Here is a 12,150-nt window from a genome sequence, read left to right as displayed (position 1 = left end):
ACCTGAAAATGCCAATGGGCACAGATTTTTCTTTTTAAAGCCCCAATAAAAGCCAGCTCTCTCAGCTACAGGAAAGAAGTAACCCAGCAGGAGAGAAAACTTTCAACAAGAACCCCTCTACTCTAGGCAACTGCTACAGGAAAAACTATAGCTCCAGTCCCATCTACACCAGCAAAAGCTGAGTGGCGATGTCTAGACTTCCACCCTTCAGGGCTGAAACATAGCGCTGGCCTGCAGTATCAGGGATGCACACGTAACCTCTAGGGCAGTGCTACTCAAAGTACGCTCCATGGACCAGCAGCATACAAACTGCTTGTTGTGACAAGAAGATAAATCAACTAGTAACAGTTTAATTTAGCTGACTTTTTTTTTCTCATAGCCAGAGTTTTTTTTTTTTTTTTTTAAAGATTTTATTTATTTGACAGAGAGAGAGAGATTACAAGTAGACAGAGGCAGGCGGGGTGGGGAGCGGGGAGAAGCAGGCTCCCTGCTGAGCAGAGGGCCTGATGCGGGGCTCATCCTAGGACCCTGAGATCATGACCTGAGCCGAAGGCAGAGGCTTAACCCACGGAACCACCCAGGCGCCCCTCTCATAGTAAGAGTTGTGCTGAGATCAACAACGTGTTGGTTCACATTCTGGTACAAGTTGTTTATCCTGTCATTACTGACACGTCGGAATAAAACTGCTTTAGAGTCACCCTTATGAGAGTAGTAAGTGAATGTAAGACAAGTTAATAAAGGGTGGGGGAAAGAAATAACTACTTAATCCAAAAGAAGGTAAGAAAGAAGAGAAAAAGAAACGAAATAGGTGGTTCAAACAACAACAAAAAAATCACAAGGTAATCTTTAAAGCCAAATATACCAGTAATTACATTAAATGAGCAGTAATGTGATTATATCATCAGGTGTGACAGACTGGGTAAACAACAAAACCTAAATACATGCTTTATAAAAGTGATGTTAAATTTAGTATGAAGGTACAAAAAAGTTAAAAATGTGAGGTGTCTGGGTGGCTCAGCTGGTTAAGCATCCAACTCTTAATTTCAGCTCAGGTCATGATCTCTGGGTTGTGAGATTGAACCCCATGTCAGGCTCTGCACTGGGAGTAGGGGCTGCTTGAGATTCTCTCCTACTCCCACTGGCCCTCCCCAACTCCCAACTATCTCTCTCTTAAAAAAAAAAAAGAATGGAAAAGACATATTATGCAAACACTAACCAATAAAAAGGAGTTGTTGCTGTAATATCATATAAATTACTTTAAGTCAAAATAACTCATAATGATAAAAGGATTAATCTATAAGGTACAATTCTAAATTTGTATGTGTCCAATAACATAAAGATATATAAAACATGTATATAGAAACAGATGTAAAAGGAGAAAGACAAATCTAACAATCACTGTGGGAAGCCCTAAGATGCTTCAACAGCTGATGGAACAAGCAGGCAGAAGATTAGTAAATATGTAAGACTTACAAAATGAAAATGAACAAACTTGACCCAAGTGACATACAGAAACACTGTACCCAATGATAAGAGAATATACATTATTTTCAAGTTCATATGGGATATTTATCAAAACTGAAAATATTCTGGCCATAAAGCTAGACTAAACAAGTGAAATCAGCAAGTTCTCCAACCACAGTAAAATTAAACTAGAATTCGTAACAAAATAATTATTAGAAAATGCCCGAGTGTTTTGAAATTTAGCAATATATCTCTAAGGAGTATAACCACAAAGAAGAAAAAAATGGATCAAGGAAAAAGAGGTCCCAAAGGAACTCAGTGGATTTTTTGAACTGTATAATAAAAATAGGACATTACAAAATTGTGGGATGCAGCTAACGTCATTGCTTAGATGGAAACTTAAGCCTTAAATGCACTTATCAGGAGAGAAAGGCTGAAAGCCAACAACTTAAACATCTATCTTAAGAAATTACAGGAAGAATGGTTGGCATCATGTGGTGAATAAAAGCAGGAATCTTTCTCATTCCTCATCTCAGGGGAAAAGCTTTTAACACTTAGCATTAAACAGAATGTTTGCTTGAGGTTTTTACTTTTTGTTTTGTTCTTAGGTACTCTCGGATTAAAGTTCTCTTTCATTTCTAGGTGTGAGGTATTTTGTTTTAAATTATGAGAAAGTGTTGAATTTTCATTAATTCAGAAAAAACATTTGAAACAATTTTTTTTTCGCATCTGTTAATAAGGTGAATTATTCCAGCTGATTTTTTCCCCCAAATGTTATACTACTCTTGCATTAAGGAAAAAAACCAAAGTTGGTGTGATGTATTATCCTTTTTCTATATTGCCTGATTTGATTTGTGCAACCTCATCTGTGAGAGGGAGTAGATGGTAATTTTCTTGTAAATTGCCTTGCTGGATTTTGGTATCAAGATAACAGAGAACTCAATTAAATTGGCCAGTATATTCTCTTTCTCTGTTTTCCAGAAAAATTAATGTAAGACAGTTGTTATTTCTTCCTTAAATATATGGAAGAATTCTCCAGTGTAGCCACTTGGGCCTGGGGACTTGTGAGAAGATTTTTATAATAATTAAAAATTTTTGTTCCTTATTTCTCTTTTAATAACCTGCGGGTTTTCTTAGGAATCTGTTCATTTTATCCAAACTTCCAATTATACTGATTTAAGTTGGTCCCAATATTGTCTTATTTTCTACTTAATAACTGTAAGGCCTGTGCTTTTTTGCAGCCCTTTTCACAATAAAATTTTTCTATTTTTATTAGTCTTTCTAAATATCTATTCCTTTTTTCCTTGGTGTTTTAAAAGAACCAACTTTTGGTTGTACTGATTTTTTTATTACCTATATTTGCTTTGTTTTATTAATTTCTGTTCTTTTATCATTTCCCTTATTAAACTTTCTTTAGACAAAAGACCTAAGCTCTTACAATGGCCCTTGCCATTCCATCTTCAACCCTATACCTCAGTGATGTCACTGACCATTTTCCTCATTTATCTAGCAACACTGGCCTGTTTGGGATTCTTTCTTCCAAAATGTCAAGTGCACATTCATCTCAGAACTTTTGTACTTGCTGTTCTCTCTGCCCAGGAGGCTCTTCCACCAGTTAGTCACATTACTCATCTCTTACTTTCTTCAGGTTCCTGTTCAAACACTACTTCTCTAAGAGGCCTTCTGATAACCTTGTATAAAGTATGATCCCTTAAGTGTCACTCTCTATCCATTCAACCTGCTTTTCTACTTCATAGCACTCATCAACACTTGATTCATAAATGGTATCCAACTGTTTGTATATCTGTCTCTTCCCAATTCCATAGGATCAGGGACTTTTGTCTGCTTTGTTTACTGCAATATTTTTCTCCAGAGCCCACAACAGTACCTGCTCAGTAAAGGTGCTAAATAAGTAAGTTCTGAATAAATGAGTACATATGCTATTTGTCTAGTGTTTCTAACTAAAAGAATCAGACAAGAAAAAATAGAAGATGAAATAGTAGAACAAAAATTACTTGTAGATTACTCAAAATTCCAAGGAATCAACACAAAATATTATTTTGTTATTTAATACAAAATTATTTAACACAAAATTTAACATTTAAATGTTAATTAAGAGGACCAGAAAGATTTAAGATGAGTATGTAAGTAACAGTGCTTTTTCTACATGCCAGACATAGCCAGATTAAAAATGTGTAAGACCCACAAGAAGAGAACGGTTAAGTTTGTAATAAGAACATAAAATAAGACTTAATAAATGAGGACAAACTATGTTCCTGGACAGGGATATTTGATATTGCAAAGATATCAGTTCTTCCCAAAGTATCTTTAAATACATTTTCAATCAAAATCCTAATGTGTTTTTTTGTGTTTTTAGTTCATTTAAAAAAAAAATATTTAATTTATTTATTTATCTGTCAGAGACAGACAGAGAGAGAGAGAGAGAGCAAGCGAGCACGTGCACAAGTAGGCCTAGTGGCAGGCAGAGGCTCCCCGCAAGGAGCAAGGAGCCCAATGCAGGACTTGATCCCAGGATCCTGGGATCATGACCTGAGCCAAAGGCAGCCGCTTAACCAACTGAGCCACCCAGGCATCCCAATTTTAGTTCATCTTAAAAAAAAAAAAAAAAAAAAAAAAGAAGCCTGAGAACATTAAAGAAATTATTAGAACTGGGTACAGACAGGGAAATGGATAATAATGGAGGAAGCACAGATATGAACACATATGGGATATCTCAGAGGCTTCTCAAACATCCCTGACTAAAAATGAAAGCATCATTTTCTCTCTTCACAAATACTACTCGTTTTCCAAAATCCCCTGTGCAGGTGGCATGACATCCACTGGGCTGTAAGTCACAAACCTGGGAGTCATCTTTACTCTTTCTCTCCAACTGAACAACCAATCACCAACTGATCCTCCAAACCCAAGTCTGGCCAATTCTGTAGCTTTTACTATTTAAATCTCTCTCACAACTCACATCTACTGCCACAATCCCAGACTGAGTTACCACCAATTTTTGTCTGGATCACAGCATCAGCTTCTAATTAGGTTCCTCACGCTCACTTTTGCCCCCTGTCAATTTGTTCTCCAAATTACAAACAGCACGATCTTTTAAAAATCACAAACATGATGATGTAAATGCCACTTTTAAAATCTTCACTGATCTCCCATTGAATCAAAATCCTTCTCTTGGCTTATAATATTTCATTAGTGGATACAGACAGCTTCAACTAGACTAGAATACATCCTTTAACATAAAGGTAATCCCGAGAAAAACACTCATTATAAACAAACAAAAAAACTGGAAAATGCACCTCTGTAGGAAAATAACCCTAGAATACTATACAATTAGGCACCGGCCTTCTATTTTATTCCATCTTTAAAGATCTTCAACTGTGCTGGCTTTCCTTCTGTTTCCTGGATAGGAACTTTCCTAACTCAAGACCTGCTCAAGTGCTGGTCCATTTAAATGAACTTTCCTTCATGACCCCACATAAAGGTGCTTTCCCTACAGAACCCTTCTCGGAAATTTGGGAATAGGTTAGATCTTTCTCTGATTCTCTCTCAAAACAATGAAATTCTTGAGTATTCATTACAGTTTTAATTAACCAATTCTGTGAGTCCTTCCCATTATTTTAAGTTCACCGCTGTACTCCCAAAGCTTAGAACTGTGTCCAAGAAATAAAAGATCTCAACACATTTTTGTCAAATAAATTAAATATGAATTTTAATTACTGAATAGCACTAAAACATAGTGATGCCTTCCTGGGCAACTAGTGAAACTTAGTATGAGACCACCTCCAACCACTGTGATTCAATTGCCTTATTGGGAGGAAGGAAGCTTCTCAAAATGTGAGATTGTATATAAAATGCTATTTCTAATTTAAAAAAAAATGCTATTTCTAATGGATACGTTTGTTAAACCAATCAGCTGAATTTTTAACTTACCAGTTCAAAACCTTGGGGAAGTGTATGACAATATACAGATTAAGTTTAAATGACTTTTTCTTTCAGATTACATACTGAAGGCTACGTTCTAGTATCGCTGAAGGTGTCTGAAGTCTGATCACCCATTAATAAAATATTATTCTATTCAGGAATATACAGATCTTTATTCTCTAGTATTTTAAGGCTTTATTTCTGTCAATGGCAAACAAGAAAGTTCTTCTTAGTCTTTCAGTACTTACAAGTGAAGGAACCGTGAATATCTGAACCGAGAGGTCTGCGATTGAAAACTCTCTGTCGTGGTCATCTGTCACATAATCACTCTGCAAACGCTCATAGTTCTATTAAGAAGGCAAAAAAAGGCAAGGAGTGCCAGCTATCAGTTACAAAGAAAAGGCAAGCACTACTCACCAGAGTAGGTGCGGTGAAGAACTGGACAGACAGAGCAGTCACGGACACTGCTCGCTCGTGATCATCCTCCATAAAATCTCTCTGCAACTGCTGGTAATTCTAAACAACAAGGGGGAGATTCACCTCTAATCCACATCGACCAAATGTTTAAGGATTATAATGAAAAGTCAGGGTTGGAGGAGTCAGTAAGATAACACTGCTATGAGAATGATAACTGAAATAATTTCTATCAATGAAATTTTGTATAAATTTACTATACAATCTTTACAAGCTCAAACAGGAGTAACAGCTTCTAAAATCTTGGGATGTTATTGTACACTGGTAGGGCTAAATCACAGCAGCTATACATGGTCTCTGATGAAAACAGACTTTTATTTCTTATGGATGTATATCAGAATCACCTGATGGCTCTTTCCAAGTACACATGCTTGGATCCCATTCTTGGTGAATTTGCCTAATTAAGTTTGAGAATGGGACACAGAGAGATGTATTTTGAAAGAGCTCCCCAAACGATCCTTACATTCTTCCTTGATTAAGAACTCCTAATTCAGGTGAATTAAAAAAAAAAGCACATACTACAAAACAGGAGAAGAATATAATTCAACAATATCAACAACCAAGAGTTCACAATTCTTAAATCACATCCACATATACATGTCATTTCACCTAAGATCTTTTCCTTATACAAATTTTAATGGGTATAATACCATACATAATACACAATGGCATAGGTTTAAATTCTTCATTTATCATTTGATATCATATACATCTCACAGGTGGATTTTTTATTATCATGGCAGGTGACGCAAAAGAAAAGCCTTACTGCTGGAATTTTACTCTATTTATAAAAGATAAAAAGATCATCTATTGAAGTTTCTGAGAACTTAAAATCAACACGGTGACATATTACTATTGGTTTCTAATATTATAAAGCCTGGATATAATCATGGGTTATATTTACTCTGTATATACCCATTTCGTTAAATTTCAAACTGAGAGACTACTTACCTTTGCAAATCGAACAGCAAACAATTTCTTGTATTTCAAATCCATAAGGAGACTGCTCATAAACAACTGGTGATACACACTCCTAGCACCTTTTACAAAAAGAGTAGATGTAAAATAATGATGTATCAAACAAGCCAAAAATTACAATTCCAAGGTTTTTATATGTCAAACTATATTTCAAGTCGTAAGAGCAGAACTCTAAATGTGTTCCTTCAGTATAAAACACTTGCAATCTGCTTCTTAAAAAATTTTTTCTAAAAATAGTTTTCTACCAAAATATAAAGGCCATTTAATTTGGGTCATGGACTCTAAAATCTGTTGATGTTTTTTCCAAAGAATAAGACTGCATGTGTTAATTCTAAAAACTATAAATATATTTATTAAATACCTTCACAAATGAAAACAAAACAAAACAAAACCAAAAAACCTTTTCCCATTTACTTATTTAAGGTTCTCCTATACCCTGAAAGTAGTTAAAAGATTACCTTTCCACAATTTGGAATCATTAAGCATCAATCTATCCACTAGAGAAGAATTTTCACCATCTGGCCCTTCTTGTAAACCAACTTGACATAAAATTCGACGAAGCCCATCTTAAAACAGGAAGGAAAGTAGTCAATGAAATAGAAACTTCAAGTATTAAAATAAAATGACATTTTAAAAGAAATGTTCCAGTGAATCTATAGAGCTTTATATGTTTGTTAATGGTCAACTTTATTCAGAAAAAGTAAACATATTAACTATTTTATTAGCATTTTCACAAAAAGAGAAAAATTCCAAATCTCACATTCTACACCAACACTCATTCCAGAATACCAAAATATAAGCCTATCAGAAGGGCAACGACCTTTTATGTTGTAAAGAACTTAAATACAGTTCTTTAAGGACCTATGTTAATTAAACCAGATTATAATAAAACTGTTACATCCATGACAAGTGAAGGTAGGTATAATTGTGATGCCATTAAAAAAAAAAAAAGTATGCATGGCCTCTGTACTATAATAAGCACCAGTCCACTGTCAGTGCTATGCAAAATGTTTCCACTCATTAAATAAATGTTCCCTGTGAACCTATGTGTACCTACTATGTGAAAGGTCCCGGAAGACAAATTCCTGTATCTTCTAAATGCTGAACTTAAAAAAAAAAAGTTCTTCAAATATTAACATAAGCATTAACATAACCAAAACTTTAATACCTTATGTTTCATACTTTATGATTTTTAAAATCAGTTTTTAGTGTTCTATAAGCATGCAAAATAACCGGAAAGAAATGGAGTAATTTTAAAATTATAAAAGCCACCAAACAGGAATTGTTTATAAGACTAAAGAGAAATATGTATATAGTATTAAATAAGAGACAAGGTCTTTAAATAATTAAGGGTAAATATCTCAAAAAAATTTCTGGCAGGAAATTGCTTCCATGATACTATTCATTACTACTCTAGTGGAGAACTTGGTGAACAGGTATCCAATGGAAAACACCAAAACTAAAAAGACTGAGGATAAGAAAAATAATGGAAAAACATTTAAAAAGACAAGCAAACACGGTTTCCTAAATTTCTGTACCTCCATATTTTTTCAACTGTCATGTTCACAGTGTGGCAATGCTCTTTTAATACAAAACTTTAGAACTTCTTTTTATAATAAACATCACAATGTCATTTATCCAAATCACCACTCTTGCTTTCTGAAGAACAGTATAACGGATAGCTTAGATCTGTTCCTATTTTTCTCTTTAGTATTCTATTTTATACATCAAACTTGTATTTCTGGCATTAGCCATGTGGGTTCTTCATTCTGCTACCACATTAAAAAGATTATCTAATTTGTGGAATGTGGAAAGACAAAAAATAACAAATATAAATCATTAACTTCAAATCTGCAAGTGTTTGGAGTTGCAAATTATTAGTAACCAGAAGTTAGAAGAGTCAAAACAAAGATATCAACATTAGTGTTGTATCCTTTAAACTGCTAATCACTTATGTTTTATTTATAGTAGTATTTCCTAGCTTGCTCTGTGGAACAGAGTTCCACAGGATGGGGTTAAAAAAAAAAAAAGGGTTCTTTTATTAAGTCTGCAAGATTTGCATTGCATTAGCATATTAAAGTCATTTATTATTGTCTAATCCAGTATTTCCTGCATTTATTTGAACACAAAATCCTTTGTATGCATATAAAAAATCCTGTGGAGCAAAATTTGAGAAACATGGGTTTTGTGTACATAAATATATTCTGAGATGGTATTTTAAAATGTGACAATAAAGAAAGAAATTATTTCACTTGATATTTTTTCCAAAATAGTTTTTTGAACCTACCTGAATATCCAATAATACTTCCCAGCCAAGACAAAAGTTTCAAACCAAAATTCTGATGTGCGACAATAGACGAATGCATAACTTGAACTTTGAGTGGCTTTGTCTGTCTACTGGTATTTCTCTTAAAAAGAAATGGCAGAAAGAAAAAAACAAACTTAAAAAGGCTGTCTTATAGAAAAAAGCTAGCATTTTTATTTGATGTAACTATACTCTCATCATACAGGAGAAATTTTTTTTTCATGTGTGAGTGTAAGAAAAATACCACTTGGCTTGCCTTACTCAGATCCTAATTTAGGATCTAGAAAGAATCTTAGGATTCCTCCAAAAAAGTAAGAAGTTACAGCTTATGAGTAACCTGGGTCTTTGGTCCTATATTTGAAAATGTGCCCCACCAATTAGAAATTACTTAAATGCTAACATTTGTTTTAGGTTTTCAATTTCTTAAATGCAATTACATATTTATTTAAGTAATTTGCTTCACAGTATAGAAGTGATGTTATCCATACTTTGAAAAAAAGAAAATCTCTGCTGTATAATAAACTATAATTTCCAACATAACCATTTTGAAATGTATAGAAGTCTTAAGTCTTAAATGTACAAGTCTTAAGTACATTCACACTGTGGTGTAACCAATTTCCAGAACTTTTTTAAAAAAATTTTTTATAAATATATATTTTTATCCCCAGGGGTACAGGTCTGTGAATCGCCAGGTTTACACACTTCATAGCACTCACCATAGCACACACCCTCCCCAATGTCCATAACCCCACCCCCCTTCTTCCAACCCCCCTCCCCTCAGCAAACCTCAGTTTGTTTTGTGAGATTGAGTCACTTATGGTTTGTCTCCCTCCCAATCCCATCTTGTTTCATTGATTCTTCTCCTACCCACTTAAGCCCCCATGTTGCATCACCACTTCCTCATATCAGGGAGATCATATGATAGTTGTCTTTCTCCGCTTGACTTATTTCGCTAAGCATGATACGCTCTAGTTCCATCCATGTTGTCGCAAATGGCAAGATTTCATTTCTTTTGATGCAGCTGCATAGTATTCTATTGTGCATATATACCACATCTTCTTGATCCATTCATCTGTTGATGGACATCTAGGTTCTTTCCATAGTTTGGCTATTGTGGACATTGCTGCTATAAACATTCGGGTGCACGTGCCCCTTTGGATAACTACATTTGTATCTTTAGGGTAAATACCCAGTAGTGCAATTGCTGGGTCATAGGGCAGTCCAGAACTCTTTTTTTTTTCTCCAGAATTCTTTTCATCTTGAAGAACCCAAACTTTATACCCACCAAACACTGTAGGTATCATATAAATGGAATCATATACTATTTATCTTTTTGTGACTGGCTTATTTCTCTCAGCATAATATCCTCAAGGTTTACCTATGTTGTAGCATGCACCAGCATTTCCTTCCTTTTTAAGGCTGAATGATATTCTATTGTATGTATATAGATTTTATTTTTCCATTCATCCATCAATAGATACTTGAGTTGCTCTTTTGCCTATTGTGAATAACAATGCTGTTTTGAACATAGGTGTACAAATATCTCCTAGACCTTGCTTTCAATTCTTTTGTGCATATACCCAGAAGCAAAACTGCTGGATCATATGTTAATTCCCTTTTAATTTTTAGAGGAACTACATTACAATTTTCCATAGTAGCTGTACCATTTTACATTCCCACCAGTAATGTGCCCAAGGGTTGCAATTTCTCCATATCCTTGCCAACTCTTTTGATGCTGTTACGTTTTTTGTTTACAACAGCCATCCAAATGGGTAACAGGTGGGCATCTCATCATGGTTTTTATTTGCATTTCCCTAACAATTAGTGATTATTGAGGATGTTTTCATGTGCTTACTGGTAATTTATATACCTTTTTGAAGAAAGGTCTACTTAAGTCTATTATAATTTTTTGTTTGGATCATCTTTCTACCCCCAACTTCATCCCATCCCCATAATCCACATTAACACAGTATGTATCTGCATATTTTCTCTATCTATATATTATATATGTATACATTTATAAAGATTTTTATTTGATCTACAAAAATGGGATACTATACATACTCTTGTGTATCTTTGCGCTAACCAATTTTTTTGGGTTAATGACTCATGATATTCTGTGGTGTGGATTTATTCAAACATCTTCTAGAGAAGGGCATTCATATTCCCTTTGTTTTCAGTCTCCTGTGACTACAAAAAAAGCAGCACTGAACATCTTTGTATACACACTTGCTAGTGCTTACATTTCTATGAGATAAATTCTTAGGAAAGATAAAACTTTAGTAATAGATGCTACTAAGTTATTTCCCCAAATACTGTAGCCATTTATTTTACACCAGCTTTCAAATTCTCTGCATCTCTGCCAGTAAGGTATTTTATCACTCTAACCTCTCCAACCTGTTGAATATGAAATCTCCCCATCATTTTACTGATTACCAATGAGTGAGTCTCTTCATGCATACTGACTGCCTAGATTTTTTTCTCTGCTGTAATTGCCTTTCCATATCCTCTGTCCATTTTTCTATTTTGTTATTTGTTCCCTACTTGATAATCTATGAGTATTCTGTTTATCATAAACATTAAATGTCTATCCTCTATGTTAGAAATAATTTTGCCTAAATCTACTGTTTGTTTCTTGACTTTGTTTATGGAGTATCTTCTTATGCTAATTTTTTACGTAGCCAAAAAATACATTTCTTTATTAACTCCTGGGGTTCTAGTATAGGTTAAGAAGCTCTCCTCCTCCCTTAGAACGTACCTATAGTTACTTCTAGCTAGTATCTATTTCTGGACTTTCTTTTCTGTATTATGAATATATCTATATAAATGCCACCAGAGATTACAAATACTAATTTTCTTAAAAAGGAAAAATTGAAATGACAGTACTACAAATAAGAAGTTATAAAGTAACCAATATAAGAAAAAACATACCTCTTTGCTTTACTCAGATTCATCTACTATAACTTTGATCCCGATTGCTTTATCATTTC

At 34.2% G+C, this 12,150-nt stretch overlaps 1 protein-coding gene across 21 annotated transcripts in view; it reads right to left on the bottom strand.

The window, feature by feature from the left end:
• The window catches only part of UBR2 (ubiquitin protein ligase E3 component n-recognin 2), a 125,397-nt gene that overhangs the window by 57,833 nt on the left and 55,414 nt on the right, over nt 1–12,150 (bottom strand). For 15 of the 21 annotated variants that reach the window (XR_014312338.1, XR_014312339.1, XR_014312340.1 and 12 more), the window contains 4 exons: nt 9,143–9,263; nt 7,314–7,421; nt 6,829–6,917; nt 5,652–5,750 (listed from right to left, as the gene is read on the bottom strand). Coding sequence is in view for 11 of the 21 variants with exons in the window: in XM_082732975.1 (XP_082589101.1) it covers nt 5,652–5,750; nt 6,829–6,917; nt 7,314–7,421; nt 9,143–9,263 (417 nt within the window). In the remaining 10 variants the exon portion in view is untranslated. Of the gene's footprint in view, nt 1–5,651; nt 5,751–5,820; nt 5,920–6,828; nt 6,918–7,313; nt 7,422–9,142; nt 9,264–12,150 lie in introns of all 21 variants that reach the window. The other 6 variants (XR_014312346.1, XM_082732976.1, XM_082732974.1 and 3 more) reach the window with 1 other exon arrangement.

Source organism: Mustela nivalis (genome assembly GCF_964662115.1).
Source record: "Mustela nivalis genome assembly, chromosome: 5".
Taxonomy (NCBI): domain Eukaryota; kingdom Metazoa; phylum Chordata; class Mammalia; order Carnivora; family Mustelidae; genus Mustela; species Mustela nivalis.
This window is presented reverse-complemented; position numbering and strand designations above follow the sequence as displayed.